General features: G+C 53.6%; 1 protein-coding gene across 1 annotated transcript in view; it reads left to right on the forward strand.

The window, feature by feature from the left end:
- The window catches only part of ULK4 (unc-51 like kinase 4), a 317,975-nt gene that overhangs the window by 156,229 nt on the left and 143,389 nt on the right, over positions 1-18,357 (forward strand). The window contains 1 exon segment of the mRNA XM_036030480.1: positions 17,920-18,025. Coding sequence (XP_035886373.1) covers positions 17,920-18,025 — 106 coding nt within the window.

The following is an 18,357-nucleotide window of genomic DNA, read 5'->3' on the forward strand; positions in this document are numbered from 1 at the left end:
GCTTGAGTGGTGGTTGTTTCTCAAGTACCGCCGGCTGCGGGAGACTTAACTCAGTTGTTTGCAGACCGTTTCAGCCCCTCCGCCTTGCGCAGCGGCAGAACCCAACACAAGTTTCTGGGGGGGGGGGGGGGGATGCTGCTTTCGCACGGAGACCCTGCAGGCTTTCTATGTGTTGGTCCAGCCCCGTACAACCTCGAAAACCCCCGTGGGTTTCTCATGCCCTGTGTGGACGCCTTCCGTAGGTGCTGAGAGTCAGCCGTTGTCCAGAACCAGCCAGTGCCCCTGCGGGAAAGGTGATTGGAAGCATCCGTTCTCCTCAGGAAAGGTGTCCACTTTCTGGAGTTTCGGTTCACCTGTTTCTCGGCGCTCCTGTCGCTTTCTGCTAGCTGTACAAATAGGATTTTATAATTCATCTGGAGTTTTCTTGTTATAAGGGGATAGCATTAGCCTTTGTAACCTGTTATATCCTACCAGAGGCAGGCGACATCTAATTCGTTAAATTCTCCTTCTACCTTTTTAAGTTCCTTCCCTTCGCCTTCTTTGGTGAGCTACACTTTTTCTAGCTTTAAAAAGCTGAGTACTTTGTTGTCATATTTGTACTGTTGTAGGCATCTAATGCTGTATACGCATTTTCCTCTGATAATGGCTTTAGCAGTATCCTATAGATTCTGATATGTTAGGATTTTGTTGTTCTTATTTTCATAAACTTCTGCATTTTTTGGTTTGGTTCTCCCTCAAAGCTTTAAATAGCATTTAAGAAAAGCTTGTGTGAAACAGAAACAGACTCATAGATTCAGAGAGGCAACCGAGGGTCGCCAGAGAGGAGGGGGCCCCCGGGGGGATGGGTGGAAAAGGGGAAGGGATTAAGAAGCGCAAATGGGTAGTCACGGAACAGTCACAGGGGTGTGACGGGCGGCCCAGGGAATGGAGCCAACAGTATTGTGATGGCTGTGGTGTCAGATGGGCGCAAGAGCTGTTGGGGGAAACACGTTTTCAATCATGTAATCGTCTGACCTCTGCGGGTATGCCTAGCACTAGTGTGAACTACTATACAATGCTAACTGCAATGGAAAAATAAAAGCTTGGTTTTTTAATTAATTTCTAGTATTAGCTCATTGAATACATTTTTATTTGGGGGGAAATTTATTGATTTTTTTTTTGTATATGCTGTTGTGAATTCTCATGAATTTTCTGTGTGCACGTAAATTGTCCTCTCTCATTCTGTGTAGAGCTCAGAGTCTGCCACGTGCCTGTGAGGTAGACCTTACAGAACGAGTTGTCGTGTGTGTCCTTCCTGGCGTTTCCTTTCCTCTTAGACCAAGTGGAGTGACCCATTGTCAGTGCGTTTCTGTGTGTTTCTCTCACTTCCGGTTTGCGAGAGCTGTTGCTGTGTTACTGAGTTTGTGATAGGTTTATTAAATTTTGTGATTTCTAGCTAACATTTTTGTAAGTTTGCCCTCCATCATCATATTGCTTTGTTCTTTCTCTCTAGATCTTAATACAAAGTTAGGGTGGCAAACAGATGTGGGTCTGTGTCTGTTCGGTGTGTGATGTTCCCCAGCCTCCTGTCCCACGGAGACCGTCCTTTCTGACCCTGAGTTTTCTCTCGTAGCTCCTTTAGTTCTTAGTGCCCTCCATCGGGATCGGGCCCGGAGAAGTCATTGAATGAGTGAAGCATGATTCCGGCTAAGCTTGCTAGCTGCTGCTTGGTGACACTTTTTAGAAGTAGACATCCTTTGGAAAGGACATTTAAAACCCCACCTGCGTATGCAGGGCTCCCTGGGGCCCCATCCTCCCCTGCTGTGCGCCCCTTGCCAGACTGATCAGAGTCCCCCCATTGCATCCTCCAGGGTTCAGGTCTCCATGCCCACACACGAGTGTCCCGTGGGAGCAGACAGCCCAGCGGTTTGGTCAGTGGTAGCAGAGGGCCCACACGTGATACGAGTCCCTCCAGGGGTCGGGAGAGGGGGCCGTGCGTGGGGCGGTGAGGCCTGAGTGGGTGGTGACCCGCAGTGTGGGACCCACTGGCCCGTGCAGTGGGGACTATTGTGGCTCCCTTTCAGCCGCCTGTTCCTCCTTTTTAGTTAAAAGTGTTTCGTGAGTCCACGAACTTAGCATGGCTGGTCACGGGTGAGGAGAGGGCTGAGACAAGCCGCCACGGAGCGGGGCCGGTGGAAGTTGCACGGATGTCCTGGCAGGGGGTGCGCGGCTGCCTGCCGAGACTCCGGTCCCGGCGTAACGCTCCTCACTCACGAACACAAATGCCAAACACGGCGTTCCTCTGTCTGCGAGGCTGCTTTCCGACGGCAGCGGGGGCAGAATTTCAGATGATCCTTCAATTCTTATTAACCCCACGGGGCTCCATGCTGGAAAATAAATGAGACTTATTTATGCTTGCAAATCCAATTGCCCATAAAAGGTTGTTGCAATAGACAGAGGCAAAACCATCATAAAATAATTTCGCGAATATGGGAGCTAAGAGTATGCTTAATGGAACATGATTAGACTTAATTTCCTTACTATTTCCATCATGAAAGCTCCATTATCTTTTCTGGGACCTCATTTAGGCGTCCGGCCACGCTGCGGCTCTGGGGCACTGGCAGGCCCCGAGAAAGCGCGAAAACGGCTAATAACACGCTGTTCTTTCATTTTCGCTATTTGATATCCACGTTGCACGTCCAGAGTCTCTCATATACTCGCTTTCTGACCCCACCTCTCGAGAGCCATCAGGATCATTATCTCCGAGCCTGCACACGGAAGGAGTTTGACTCTAGAGTTGATAACCAAACGAAGGCTCCTGGACAAGGGTCCCTGAAGGGCAGAGGCGCCGTGGACTGGTAGGGGCCTCTCTGGTCATCCCTTTGCCCTCAAGTGCACCCACGGTGGAACGCTATTTGTACATAAAGACAGAGTCAGTAACAGTATTGGCCTTTGTACACATCACGGAGCCTCACAGGCAGGGACAGGGAAGACGATAGGCCTTACACAGCCCCGGGGGTGTTGTGGGCTGTGTTTGGTGTAGTTAGGGGCAGAGTGCCGGCCTTTCCAGGCAGGTTGAGTCCAGTTAAACTAGGCTCAGCCTGTGGTCGCTGCTCTGAGACCCACAGGCCAGGTGAAAGGAGAGAATGGGGTGTTGGGGGCAGTGGACGTGGGCCTGTCAGAGGTGGGGGAGGGGTGGAGAGGAGCGGGCGGGGAGCGAGGCCCCAGGGAGCGGAGCTGCCCCGAGGAGGGTGACCCGGCGCTGCTGCCCCTGTGCGCTCTGAGCAGAGGTGATACAGCCCGCAGCCGTGATCTGCGATGACCACACGTTTCTGGTTTGTGTTGAACCGCACTGGATCCAAGAGAAACGAGCATCCGAGGCACTTCTCGTCAACCGAGATTGAGTGTGTGGATTCCAAACACCTTGGCCAGCCTGTCCAGGGCCGTCGGCCTCAGTGTGCTGGCCCTTGGGATGTCCCATGCCTCTCAAGTTCAAGTTCCCAAGTCCCTCGGTCTGTGCTCTCCCTCGAGTGCTAGCCCTCGCTCAACCTCCCGCCCGGCTCGGTTCCTTTCTCCTTCCTAAAGCCTGTCCGTGGCTCCCCAAGGTCTCACTCCTGGGGGTCTCAGAGCACCGCTTGCCTGGACCAGCAGGCGGCGCTGCCCCTCAGCCTCTCCTGGGGTCTGTCCTGTCCCCCCCAACATGGAAGCTCCCCAAGGGCAGGTATCTCGGTGCAGGGTTGGGGCCCTTCACCAGATCTGTGGTGGGCCTGGCGCAGTGGGCCTTCCCCACTGAAGGAGCGGCCGTCACTGGTGTGCAGGAGAGAGTGCTCACTGTTTCCCGTCTTCAAAATGGTAACACTTTCTTCTGTCGTACAGAGGGGTGTCAGCTGTGCAGATGGACAGATCAACAGGTTGTTCACGTGTTACTCTGTAAAGGTTTTCATTATGTCTGTGTGTGTGTGTTTTAAAGTTTATACATTTCACATTTCTAAAAAGTATTTATTTAGAGCCGGAGGGAGGGAGAAAGAGAGGGAGAGAAACATCAGTGTGTGGTTGCCTCTTGCATTTCCCCAACTGGGGACCTGGCTCATAACCCAGGCATGTGCCCTGACTGGGAATTGAACTGGCGACCCTTTGATTCGCAGGCTGGTGCTCAATCCACTGAGCCACACCAGCCAGAGCCATGGTTTTTTTTTTTTTTTTAATGTAGGAACTTTGCCCTGGCTGGCGTAGCTCAGTGGATTGAGCACAGGCTGCGAACCAAAGCATAGCAGGTTTTGATTCCCAGTCAGGGCACATGCCTGGGTTGCAGGCCACAGCCCCCAGCAACCACATATTGATGTTTCTCTCTCTCTCTTTCTCCCTCCATTCCCTCTCTAAAAATAAATAAATAAAATCTTTAAAAAAATGTAGGAACTTAGCCACAATCCAGTCATTTTGTCCAGATCAGTTCTCTGTTTTCTGTCGTGTAAGACCCTGAGACTGAGAGGACAGTGATTCATAAACTGTCTTCTTCCCCCCATCCCAGCATCCGTGTGACGTGGTTGGACTTCACGGCCCCTCAGCCGCGTCCTGGTATACAGGGTTCTTCCAAAGGGCTGACGTAACTCAGGATTCTGAGGATTTCTTCTCAATGTATCACCACTTTGTATTGTTTGCTGGTTGATGAGTGAACATCCTGGGAAGGGGTGTGGGTTGCGGGGGCACCAACTGGTGCTAAAGCTCGTATTTCACTGCTGTCTGCCACCATCCACAAATAAATATTTAAGACTGAGCAGGACTGTTTTGTTTCGATGTAGTCACGAAGCTTAGAAATTGTTTGATTTTTATCGAACCTCTCACCCAAGGATTCATTTGGAAAGACCTAGCGCTGGGTTTAGCATGGAAGGATGTTCGAGCAGAGAAGCACCTTAGCTCGAGCCCCAGGCAGGTCCCTTCTCCCCGGGGACCCATTTCTGCATCTGCGGTGGGCGGTGCCTTTTCTCCTGCTGCTGGCCTCCCGAGGGGCCCAGCCCGCACCTGGGTGAGGCGGCGGCGGCTGCAATATGACACAGCTGGGCGCTCTGTCCCTCCCGGGAGCTGCAGAGCAAAGGCTCCCTGCGTCGTCATGGCCTCAGACATCGTGTTTCCAGCTGCCTGAGGTTTTGTTCCCTTCTCTGTCCTTGATGGATCTGGCGACAGGGACTTCGCTGTTGTGGCTCAGAGTCATTGCTGTGGACATCTGTCTTCCTGGTGGAGCAGAGCCTGTGCTTTGTTGAGCTTCAGAGCATGGTGACATGAGATGCTTCAGAATTGAAGCTATATTAGTTATTCATTCTGCTTCCAAGACAAGGGTGTGTGTGTGTGTGTGTGTGTGTGTTGTTTGGTTGTTAAACTTGTTACTTGTGCCCTGGGAGATAAGGTGCTAAGATTAGCCAATAAGACAGGCATGCAATAACACCCAGTCCTCTGCAAATGGCATGAGTATGTCCCCAGAGCTCAGGGGTGTTTCCCAGAGATCAGCACCCCCTGTCCGAAGCCCACATGAACACAGCGCGGGGAGCTGCCACCAGTGCCCGCCCGCTGCTCCGCACGCCAGCGCGAGGAGGGCTCCCGTGCCAGCCAGTCAGCTGGGGACCACGCGGTGAGTCTGCCGCTCTCATCCCATCACGTGCGGGAAGGGCTGGGTCACCACCACTCTGTGCACTCACAGAGCAGGGAGCCCGGGCGAGAGCCACACAGCAAGGAGGCAGTCTCATCACGGGCGACCCGAGGATCGAGAAGCAGCCTGAAGGGCCTGGAGTTGAGGAGAGTCAGCGGCTTTCCTGCTCCCTGTCTGTCGAGAACGCTGTGGGTCAGCATGGGGCACCAGCGCTGCTGTCACTCTGTCCCTCCCCGAGAAATGGACATGCCCCCTCTCTCTGCCCCTCCCCGAGAAATGGATACACCCTCCTCTCTTTGTACCTACCCGAGAAATGGACGCGCCTCCCCCTGAAATGCTGGTCAGCACTTGCAGGGACCCAGCGGCCGGACAAACACTAGGCCTGTCAACTCCCTTTTGGGGCCAGGTTGAGGTGAGCAGCTGCCGAGTGACGCAGAGACCCTTGTAGATCTTGCACCTGCCAACGAGGGGCTGTACCCCGAGTGCAGCCCCGCCCAGCACGCTCTTCCTTCTCGGGGAATCCATCTGTCCCTCCTCTGTCCGTCCCCTCCTTTCCCCCTCCCTCGTCTTTCCCCCTTCGTTCCCGCTTTCCCCCTTCATCTTAGCACTCATTCCGACTTCTGGTTTTCTTTTTGATTTGCACGAGGAAAATCCAATGGACCCATCCTGACGTCTAAGCCCTCGAAGCGAAGCCCAGGGACTTCCCCTGGACTTGGGGGCACTGTCGCTCTGGTGCAGAAACAATGGATGTGACCAAGTGGGCACGAGTTCTGGAGACCCAGCGTATAGCTAGGACCCCCGTGGGTATCTGTCCCAGAACAGTTATCGAAGAGGAGGGTCAGGCTTCCGCTGACGTCCCCCGGGGCCCTCAGGAGATGCCCCGCCTGGCTTGGCCTAAGAAGTTAATGTACGTAACCTTTCAGTAGTTCCCCCGGCATCCCAGAAACGGGGCCAGCCAGTCTACGGTCACTTGTTCCCTTGGTCAGTCTCCTGGCTCGCCCGGAGTCTCCTTGTTTGCCTGGCATGTGCCCTGCTTGCGCCCCGTGGGTTTCCTGGCCCCTCCTCCCAGGCCTTGTCTCAGTGCATGGCCCCTCAACTCTCCCCGTGGTTGCCCAGCACAGCCAGCGTGAACTCTGCCCTGTTTATGCTCATACCCAGGGTCTCTTCTAGTTGCAGCTAGTTTATTAAAATGCCAGTAAGGACACAGCATTATCTAGGACATGAGAAGTTCCCGAGATGACTTTTTTCCCCCATGGCAACCCGTTTATCCCCTAAGATGGTACAGCTTCCATCATGGTGTGGCCAGAAGGGAGCTTATTAAATGTTCCAAAGCGAGTATATAATTTATTATCTGAGCAGAGTCTCAGGAAAGGAGAGCTGATGGCCCTCCGTGGACGTGGAGAACAGAAGCGTGAGCACGCATAAGCCACCAGGAGCAGGCAGCACACTACTCCAGGGTGACTGACAGGGACCGGGGCTGCTCCGCGCTGCCGACTTGCAGACTCGCCCGTCTCCGTGATTGCGGGTCCCCGACGTCTGACGTGCAACCTCCTCAGAATAATTCATTGGGAAAAGATGCTTCTCGTTTAAAATTTAACTCCGTGAGTTGGCCAGACTCCCCAGCTCTCTGCAAAAAAAAAGCAATTGGAAAAAATCTTGTTGGATCCGGAAAGCCTTTGCTTAGGGGTCCTGGGGGCCAGCAGGCACGCGTCGAGGGGCTCCTGTATCCTCAGGAGTAGTCCGCTGGCCCTTCGCTGTCCGGGGGTAAGAGCTGACCCGCCGAACAAGGCGGCCGGGTCAGCCTAGTCTGCAGCTTTGGGGCGCGGTAATTGTGGCGTTCCTCCGGCACGTGCAGAATCTTACCCCAGGCACAAATTTACCTCCTTGACTCCATGCACCCCAATGGGAGTTTTAGAGCTGCGAGGGTGAAGCGAGGCGATGGGAAGGGGATGCACTTCGGCGCTGGAGTCCCGACCCTCCTCCCGACAGGCCTTTCCTGGGGCTTCTCTTCCTTGATCTTCAAAGGAGGCCACTAGAAAAAGGTCTTTAAGATTCTTCCAAAGTCTGTTCGTGGGAGAGTGTTAACAGCTCCAGGTTCGCCAGCTGGCTGGGGGCAGGACCGGAGCTCTTACCTCTTCCCAGCCCAGTGTGCTCTCTGCTTACTGTGCTGCCCCTGATGCACTCCGAACCCCTGGGTGAGAGGGACTCCCAGCCAGTTCCCACGGAATAAATCTTTCTCTTGCAGTATGTACTAGTACCTCTGCGAGGCAGGCACTGTTCACAAGTACCAACGCCTGGGACACTCCCATCGCAAAAAAAATATTGCAGACTCCCCCAGGACAAGCAAGCCGTAACTGAACATGCCTTGTGATAATTGTATGTATTGATCTTTCCGTTCAGTTTCACCATGCGTACTATTTCTTCTCTAGAATGGGATATTTATATTTGTGAGCGATGATCTTTAATGGAGTGTCCCATTAAAACTGTGTCAACATCGTTCGGATCTTCGGGAGTGCACATTTTCCACTCCGATGTAAGTGCTTCCCGCGTCCTCGGCAGATACTTAGTGTGTGAGGGATGTTGTGTGTTTAAAGGAAAAGCATCTGAATTTACCATTCATGGCAGGCATCACTCAAAAGTGAATAGACACCGGGGGAGAACTTTCTGGGGAAAATCATCTCCGTGGTTCTGCTTCCCGCCATGATGCAGCAAATTTCAGATGCTCGATGAACGTTTGATTGCTTCGTGGAAGGCAATTTCTAGTTACTGACAAGTTAACTCTCGAAGGCGGATCCAGCAAGCTGCGTGCCCCCTCCCCAGCTGTCGTTACCCAAGTGCCTTTGAGGAAGATTGTCCTCTTGTTCACTTACCAGGGGCCCCTGGGGACGTGGCTGGGAGTCCTAGTTCTGCCCGCCACGGGCCCGGCAGCAGTCACGGTGCCTGTGGCAGGTGCCGGGAGGAAGGCAGGCGTGGCACGGAGTGGCAGTGAAGACTATCCCATGAAGTAACTAGCCCTGTGGCCTCCAGCCTCAGCTGACGACATCTGGCCTGGATTTTCACGAGTGGGTGTTAGTTGGCCAAGGCTTTGTCTCTGTGAGATGACGAGGATGATTGTTTTACTGTCGGACGGTGGCAGGGATGCAAGGAGAAGGCGGGAGATTGCCTGGATGCACACCTGTATTCTCTCACCTGTCCCCCTTACCTCGGGCCGGGCCTGTGTTTAGCTCAGGTAGCATGTGTAGGGCAGACACAGCACAGGGCACAGTCCGTCCCCAGGGGCACTGGCCCTGGCAGCTTCCCGTTGGCTCTGTCCCCAGGGCTCGCTCGCTCTCCCCTGAGCAGTGTCGGCGCTGGCCCTGGCCTGCTGCACCTGCCTCGAGGCCCAGGGCCCTGTCGGGAGCCCAGAGGACGCGGGAGCTTTCTGCTGGAAGCTTAAACAACAGGAAAGGACGGGGCTGGGAAGCAAAGTGACACCGTTCGCCTGCCGGAAGGGCCTGCAGAGCCATTGCCGTTGGTGTCGCACAGGGGCGGGAGCCCTAAAGCAGGCTCCGCATGCCGGTGGGCAGGTGGCACCAGGTGGCCCAGCTGCTCCCTCCGTGCCAGCCACAGTGGGTCACTAACAACCGCTTGTACGCGCTGCCACCGAGGGGCCTCCGCAGGGGCTGCCTGCCAGGTTTAAAAACAATCAGAACGTATTTCTCTCTCGTCTTTAACCAGAACCATGGAGGCCTTCCAGTGATGGCGATCCGAGCAAAAGAAGGGCCTGAATTGTTTTTCTTTTTTAAATCCTCATCTGAGGACATGTTTATTGATTTTAGAGAAGTAAGAAGAGAGAAACATGGATCAGTTGCCTCCTATACACAACCTGACTGGGGATTGAACCCGCAACCTCTCTGTACACAGGATGGCACTCCTGCTGAGCCATCTGGCCGGGGCAGGGAGGGGCTTAGTTCTGTTCTTCCAGGCTTTTGCCTGGCACCGAACATTCGGACTGTAGAAGGGAGAACAGCTCCAAGGTCCTCCCAGAGCCGCCTCTAAGCCCGCTGCGCCCCCAGGCGCCCTGACGACAAGGCAGCGCAGCTGTCTGCGTCGCAGCTGGCGGAACACTCGTCCGGTGGCAGCTGCCCCAGCCCCACCCCCATCATACCCAGACAGCCCTACCTGGACCCCCAGACTCTGACCTTCCCAAGAAATCCCGTGCACATGTTTGCGAGGTCAGTGGGTGAGTTAGTGTTAGTGCGCGCCTTTTGCATTTAAGTCAGCTCATGTCCTTCCTTGTTCCTTCTCCTCAGAGTCAGTATTTGGCTCACAAAGTCATGAGAAGATTTCCAGGATCGTGAGGTAGCATGTCTCTGGGAGCGAGAGCAGTGGCGTGGCCATGCCCTTGCTTCAGCCATCCCCTTCTCCTGGGACCCCGCCCTGCCTCCGGCCTTCGAATCCACCAGGGGTCGGGACACAAACTGGGCTGTGGGGGGCATGCCCCACCCCGCCCCGCCGCCTTGGGCCTGCTGCGGACTCGAATGGCTCCCCAGGCCTGTCTGTCGCCCAAGATCGGAGCCCTGGGACTGGAGCCTGGTCTCTCCCACTTGAGAGCGAGGGGCCCGCTGAGCAGCGGAGGAGGTGAGGCCCGAGGCAGCAGCCCCACTGGGAGATTGTGGTGGCTCCAGCCCAAGGTGACAGCCGCCTGACCTTAGGCAGAGGACAGACAGATTCAAGAGGGGGCTCGGGAGAACGGAGGCGCCTTGGTGGGTGATTGGACATGGAGGCGAGAGACAGCGCCCCAGGGAATTGCAGGATCTGTGGCCGGGTGGTTGGGCGGGGTGTAGGGCTGTCCTTTGAAACAGGACACAGAAAAGGAGGGGAAAGGAGATGATGAGTCCGCTTTGGAGTCCCTGCGTTCACGCCTCGTGAGAAGTCAGTTACACGAGAAGGTGTCCTTCCCCCCCCCCCGCACCAATACAGTCATTTCCTTTGGGTGCCCCGAAGACTCCCCACGGTGGCCTCCACATCTCTCGGCCCCCAGCCCCACGGGGAACGGGACCCCGTGAAACGGAGAGGAGGGCGCAGCCTGTCTGCTGTGTCCTGGCGCAGCCCCTGTCCCGCAGGGCAACCCTCGGTTCTTTCCCTGAAATGCATGCTGAACCTGTGTCGAGGAGGGTGTGCCGTGTGTTTATTTCCACGGGTCTGTAGACTTCGTGTGCTCCACACCGCCTGCTCCTGCTTCCCGTTCCCCTGGGGCTCTCTAACCCCCTGGGGCTGGTGGTTGCCTTTTGAATTCTGGCCCAGAGCCAAAGGCAGAAGAGGGTGGCCGTGGCCCTTGGTCACTTATCATCGTGAAAGGTTCCTCCCCACCTTGACTGTTCAGACCCCCGCCTGCCTTGTTCTCTGCACAAGTCTTTCAGCGCCGTTGACATCCCCCGATACCACACAGAGTCAATCAAGTGTAATGCTCTGTTTACAGTGAGACCACTTTGGGGAAGGTGGGGGGGGGGGGCGCGATCGTTTCTCGGTCGCGTTTCCTTGCTCTGCCCTTGGTGTTTCAGAGCTGTCCTCTCTGCGCTCGGAAGCAATTAGTTCTGAGAAGGCTGATTCTTCAGGGTCCGGTGCTCGCCAGCCTTTCATTTGCTGAAGCTGCTGCACATTTTAATGAAGTTGTTTCATCTGGGCTGCCAAACACTAGAGTTTTGCCGCTTCCATTCTAATTATCTCTACTGGCAAACGCTGTGTTTTATTGGAACTCTCGAGGGCTCTGTTTATTAAACGTCCATACACCATGGCGTTGGGCACAGAAATTAGGTCAGAGGGGTTTTACGGACGTCTTACGGATGAAGCAGTTAAAAGTGTTTTCATCATCATCTTAAAGTGCACCGGGGTGGCCCACCGTGACTTTGGGGGTTATCAGTGATGGCTCCCCCCACCCCCCCACCCCAAGGAGCTCCACTGCCTTCCACACCCGTCAGCCGCTGCCAGCTCTAGGTGTCTGAGCAGCGTGGCTGCTGATGGTGGCTCCAGTGTGCATTTTCATCCTTTGGGGCCATGGGCCCTTTCTTCCCTGTGGTAATTGCCTAACCCTTCCCCCTGGCGTTCTGGGCTGTGTGTCTTCGGCACAGCGATATGCAGGGGGGTGGGCCAGACTAAGTTTACAGTTGTTTTCGTGGACAATAATACAATAAAAATACAGGAATAAACTCCGTTTTGCAGGCTTACAACTGTAAGCCTACTTCTGTCCCACCCTGTACATTAAGGGCTCATGTGAAGCCAGGAGGTCCCCGTGGTGGTGGCATGGGGCAGGGTACGTTTGTGTTGGGACAGGAGGGAGGGAGCATGACAGCAGCAGCCCCCAAACAGTGTTTCTGTGCTCGCTTCCGCCCCCTGCTGTGGACCACTTCAAGATTCCTCCCTAGTAACCCCGTGGGTCCTTGGGTGGTGTGGGCTCCCCTGGGGTACGGCGACTGACAGCCCTCCCTGCTGCCCTGCTGCAGTCCCAGGCAGAGCTGCGTGGTGTTGAGGGGCGTGGCTTCTGCCCCCCCACCCCCAACACTGAGCCCCAGCTTCACCACCGCAGAGCTGGGGGAGCTTTCACAAGTCACAGTCACTAACCAGTGTCCTTATCTGTACAGTGGGAGAACGGTAGCCACTTTGGGGTTTTTGTGAGCATTAAGTGAGACCATACAAAGGTCTGTCCGGAAGAAGTCCAGGCATTGTTACTATAATGAGAACGGTTTGTGCAACATCGATGTAACCTGGCAGCCAGGGAGAGTGGACGGGAATGTGCATGTGTGAACAATGACGACTTGTCTGTACTGGACAGTGGGGGTGGTAGATGCCACTGAGTGAGCATGCCACTGTGTGGCCATCTTATTCAAATGGATTGAACAATAAAGCAATAAATCTGCATAAAATTTTGAGTTAAGCTTGAATATTCCTCCACGGAAACAATTCGGATGGTTCAGAAGGCTGCAGCTCCTGGGTAACTGGTGATTGGCAGCTTCATCACAACAACCCACCCACTCATGCATCTTGTGCAGATTTTTTTGGCAAAACATCAAATCGCCCAGGTGACTCAGCCCCCCTACAGCCCAGATTTGGTGCCCTGCAACTTCTGGCTGTTCCCAAAACTAAAATCACCTTTGAAAGGGAAGAGATTTCATGTAGTCAGTGAGATTCAGGAAAATACGATGGGGTAGCCTATGGCGATTGGGAGAATCATGTGAGGTCCCAAGCTGCCTACTTTGAAGGGGACCGAGACGTCATTGTCCTGTGTACAGTGTTTCTTGTATCTCATTTCTTCTTCAGTACACGTGTCTGTGTTTCACGTTACTTGGCAGGATACCTCCTGGACAGACCACGTGTAGGCAAGGTGCTCGGGGCACAGGCCGCGGCACACAGCGTGGCATCAGTAGATCGTCAGCTCTGTCATGCGGCGCCCCAGGCCCACGTGGCTGCCCCGCTGCGGCCTGCCCCGATCAGCACCTAAGCCGCGGCTCCTGGGCCCCTGAGCCTGCGCCAGAGGCCCTGGTCACGCTCATCACTGGCTCTCGTCTGTTGTCCCTCTGTTTCCCTGGCATGGGTTGCGGCGCCGATGGTGTGGAGTTGTCTTATTAATGAGCCAAGAGGGTTAAAAAAAAAAAAGGTGCCAGGATTTTATGTAGCCTTCACTCTGGGATGCAGGCATGTCCTGAGTGGGGGGGCCATCCTGGAGGAGTGCCTCATGGAATTACCTGCCCGCCCCCCGCCCCCCCCCCCCCCCCCCCCCGCACAGTCTGCGGTCTGTGCACCAGCCCGTGGCTCCCCTTTCTCTTGCTCTGGGTCAGTGTCCCCGTGTGCCCGAGAGGAGCTCCGGCCGCAGGCATCCACCCTCATGCTTTCTCCCCTCAGACAACCCTCTGCTCTGCCCTACGAAGTGAGCGTGATGTTTTCCAAGGCACAGTTTGTCCCGCAGGCTGATGTGCTTGTGAAACAGCAAGGACAAGCCTCACTAAATGTGCTGAGCGGAATGGCCTCCCCGTTAAGTCTCGTCCCCACCTGGCCCCGTAGGTAGTGATGGCAATATCATTGACGTATTCCCTCTGCTGCGCTTCACGTCATGCGACTGTTTCTGTAGCTGGTGATCCGTATTTTGTAATCCGTGCACCTTTTTCACCCCCTCCTCCCCCCCCCCCCCGCCCTCCTATCTGGCAGTTGTCAGAGGCTACCGTAGAACAGGAACAATGCGTCCCAGTCTGGCTGTGGGATTACTGATCACGTCTTTGTCCTCTGCATCAGATGTTCTCTCCTGAGCACTCGCAGTATAAGGTCAGGGGAGGCTCTTGATAATCGGGGTGCACCTTAGCTGTGCACCCCTGTGCTGATGGAGTGGTGGGCAGGTGGAGGCCTTTGTTCCGCAGTGCCCTGGGGCCCCGGGCCAGGGGTGTCCGAACCCAGTCGGCCGGGGCACGGTCCTGGGCGCTCAGTGCTCAGGGGTCACGGAGGTTTGGGTGGTTGGCCGTGGCACGAAGTGAGATGCCCACATCGGCCAGGGGCACTCACCGTGGGCTGAGCATTGGCTTCGCAACGAGCCAGAAATACTGCCGGGAGCGCCACAGGGAAGGTGCACTGAATTATTAAAAGGTGCTTGTTGGGACCATCGATCCGCCTCCAGCCCGCTCACCGCCTGGTCTTTGAACAAGGAGTCGCGTGTGCTGTTTCACCGAACGGGGCAAGAAGCAAAGATTTATTAGCTTCTTTTCTTCACAAAAATAGGTTTCCCATGTATCGTTAGTTACTTTATCATGAGTAACATGTCGTGTCGCGTTGGGCTTATTAATCACCCTTTCCTTCCAACTAACCGTGAGAATAACGAGACGGAATTGGTGGCAGGCCAGCGCTCCCACATTCATCTTCGTAAGCCGGTGTCAGCGCAACAGTCAGACACCGTCACCCCGCTCGTGCGCGTGTGTTTCTAGAGAACGTTAGGAGTGCGTGGGCACCGGCGTTTGGAAAGCTAAGACGTAGGTGAGACCCAGGGGCGCCCGTGGCTGTCCTCGGGGGCACACGTAGTTTCAGAGCCAGGCACGGCGTTGGGAGTCTCATCAGATTGGGAAAACCACGTGTGCCTCAAGGGACCCCTGGCCGGTCCTCGCGCTGTGACTTGGGCGATTGCAGCCTCAACCATCCAGAACGTGACCAGTCATCGGAGCAGAGAGAGGGAGAGTGATCAAGCCCTCGCTGGCCCTTAAAGCTTCTGCCCAAATGAGTTTAATCGGCCAAAGCAAGTGTCATGGTCGTTTCTAATTACAAGTGGGCAGGAAGCGACCTCCTGCTGCATACCCAGGAGAGAGAGGCGGCAAATTTGGACGCATTCGTAATGACCAACTCAAAGCCAAAAATGTAGATGGTCATTCGAATGGAAAGCCGGTTCCTTGAAAAGACCAATAAAATAAGACGAAGGTCCGGTGAGTCTGCTCCGCAGGAAAGAGGGAGGAGGCAGGGTAGAAGGTAGGAGATTTGTGAAGATACGAGAGAATACTGCACAGAGTTATGCGTGTGAACACTTGCGCATTTTAGATGCTTTCCTTGGAAATGGAAATAACATTGGGTCAAGGTGTAGATTCCTGAGATGCTTTTCAAAATGTATTTGAAGATCTACTGGTTGCCCTGGCTGGGAGGCTTAGTCAGTTGGAGCACTGACCTGTGTACCAAGGAGTCGTGGGCTCGATCCCTGGTCAGGGCCTGGATGGAGGGCAACCAATCGATGCTTTGCTCTCACATCAACGTTGCTCTCTTTCCTCTCCCACCCCTTTCTCTGTTTCTAAAATCAATGAAAACATATCCTCAGGTGAGGACTTAAAAAAAAAAAAAAGGTTTACCCGTAAAACTACAGCGAGCCCAGTTGCTTTTATTAGTGAGCTCTATGCAATCCCCCAGAAACAGAAATTAGGTGCAGCAGTAACATTTGGGAAATAAAACGGATGGACAAGGCTAGCCTGAAATTGGTACCGGAATCAGGTGAGGATGCCACTCGTAGGTAGATAACATTTAAGAGCAGTGATGCAACTGAACTAAAACAAATCAGCTGACAGAACCTAGTAGTCTTTTCAAAGAAGAAAGGCGAGCCTGTTCAAATGCCACCTTCTTGAGAGGGTATGCCTGCCTTGCCTTGTTTAAAATCACAGCCTTTCCCTGCGGCCCTCCCCAACCACTCCATCCTGCTCCGTTTTCTCCCGTAGCACGCGACGTCCCCCTTCCAACGTGGCCTGCGATTACTTCCCATGGGGTTGGTTTCTCCCTGTGCTACAGGGTCAACTCTACAAGGGTTGAATTGTTGTAAAACAACCACAGGGGTGGTTGTTTTAGGTTTCTTTGTTCACTGCCATAAGTACCTAAACAGTTAGTAAAGAAGGTTTACAGTGGTTCATAGGGAAAATAATAAAATAATTGATAAATAATGGAATAGATAGTAAATAATACAACTGTAAACCTACTTTTGCTCTACCCTGCATTTGTTGCAAAAATCAGTGAGTTCCAATGCAACACGGGACCCTGGATTGGATGCTGGAACAGAAAAGGACTTTAGTGGGAAACTGACGTTTGAGCGAAGTCTGTAGTTCAGTTATGAGGATTGGAGCGGCGTTAATTCCTTGGTTTTGATGACCGTGTCTTGGTGAGAGGTTAACATCAGGGGAAGCCGGTTGAAGGTAGATGGAAACTCGCCACACTAGCTTTGGGACTCCCGTACGTATAAAATGATTTCAAAGTGATTTCAGTAAAAATAAGTGAATTCAAGAATTCCAAGGTGCTTCAGCATTTAAAAATAACATTTCTGGTCTGATGGCACCTTCTTGGTGAGTCCCGCCCCGACCACACACACAGTTCTGCACGGCCCCGCCGCGGTTTCTCAGGCTTTCCTGCTCGCTCTCTGCTTTTTCGCCAAAGCATGCATTACCCTTGAACACATTACACAGTACACTCACTTTTCATGCCTGCTGTTTGTCATCTGTTTCCGGAAGGACAGGGGACCCGCTTTTATTCACTGATGTACCTCAGGTGTCTAGAGCAGTGCCTGGTCCATAGTAGTTATTCGTTAATTTTTTGTTGAGTGAATTAATAAATGATATAACTTATGCTTGAAAATAGAGTGAACCAGCTCTGGCTGGCATAGCTCAGTGGATTGAGTGCAGGCTGCGAACCAAAGTGTCGCAGGTTCAATTCCCAGTCAGGGTGCATGCCTGGGTTGCAGGCCATGAACCCCAGCAACCGCACATTGATGTTTCTCTCTCTCTCTTTCTCCCTCCCTTCCCTCTCTAAAAATAAATAAATAAAATCTAAAAAAAAAATAGAGTGAACCATTTGTGTGAGTGTGTGTGTATGAGTCTGTGTGAAAAAAGGAATAGCAAAAGGCCTGGATGGTGCCTGCTCAGTTGATACACCTGTTACTTCGTAGGATGGGACTAGCTCCTGAGAGAGTGGCCAAGGGCCGGGGTCAGGGCTGGGGTCAGGGTCATGGCTGCAGTGAGAGCTCTTATCTGCTCTCACTCCTTTCTTTTTTGTTCTTACGCACCTGGCCTGGCTCACCTCAATCCAGGTCTCTATTTTTGTGTTATTTGAAGTTTCCTAGTTTCAGTGATACTCCGTGTTAGTTGTTGAATTTTTTAAAAATTCAGAGGAATGGAAAAGGAAACAAAACTAAAACAAGTTATTTTTGAGATCCCTTAAAAATTACAAATTTTTTGTCTCTAAGAGGAGAAATGAAGACTGAAGAGTTCTTTGTGTTTTTCATCCTCTGTCGGAGCGAAGGTGCTCCCTGCTCTGTGATGTCACGTGTTGGGAGGCAGGAAACCCACTGTTTGAGGCCCCGAGCGTCGTCCCTCACGCCGAGTCAGGGAGGCAGGAAGTGGCCTCCCACACGAGCATCCATGCACAGGATTCCAGGGGGCAGTATCAGTGCTGGGTTCCTCTCGAAACTCCAGGAATGCTGCTTTGTTTGAGTAGTTAGTTTTCTTTTATGATCTCAAAACGACCGTCAGGGGTGGTCTTCTAAGTCCCCAGCACTTGACTTCTGGACCCTCTGGCTCCTCTGTCACCCGTCTGTGCACAGCGGGCCGTGTGGTTACCCTTCGGCTCACGGGCAGGGACTGCGGGCGGCAGCGCTGGGGCTCTGGGTGGTCCCGGCTGCCTCCCAGCTGGCGCAGCTCCCTGCTGGGGCGTGCCCTAAGGCGGAAGCCCCTGCTTCAAGGGATAGAGGTCATTTGGTCATTTGTCTTTATTACGATGCAGTTGTACTCCTGCATAGTGACGACGAAACCTGTGATCTCTCGCAGGAACATCAGGAGAACATGCTGGGGAACACCATGCAGAGTGTGGTCGCGCTGCTCAGCAACCTGGTTGCCTGCAAGGATTCGAACATGAAGCTACTTTATGAACAAGGTAAGGGCTTCTTAGAAGTTGCTTTGATTCTCCTGAGTTTTGCGTCTTTGTCCGTGTCCTCGCCTTACCTAGCAGGGCGTCAAGAAGTCCTGTTTAATGCTGATCGGCCAAAACAGGTGTTTCAGAACCTATAAATCGTGTTACCAGCAAAAAGGGGACGTGTGCTTAGGTTGTGATCGTGTCTCTGCGTTCATTTATTTTCTGCATGGCAGAGTGTCTGTGGGCATTGCTGGAAGGCGACAGCCCAGCAATGCGAGTGAGTGCAAGCACCGTATGTATGTAGACTCGCTGCTGCCCATCAAAATAAAACACACATGGTCAAAAGCCCCTTC

The sequence above is a fragment of the Phyllostomus discolor genome, chromosome 7, assembly GCF_004126475.2.
Source record: "Phyllostomus discolor isolate MPI-MPIP mPhyDis1 chromosome 7, mPhyDis1.pri.v3, whole genome shotgun sequence".
In the NCBI taxonomy this organism is placed as follows: Eukaryota; Metazoa; Chordata; class Mammalia; order Chiroptera; family Phyllostomidae; genus Phyllostomus; species Phyllostomus discolor.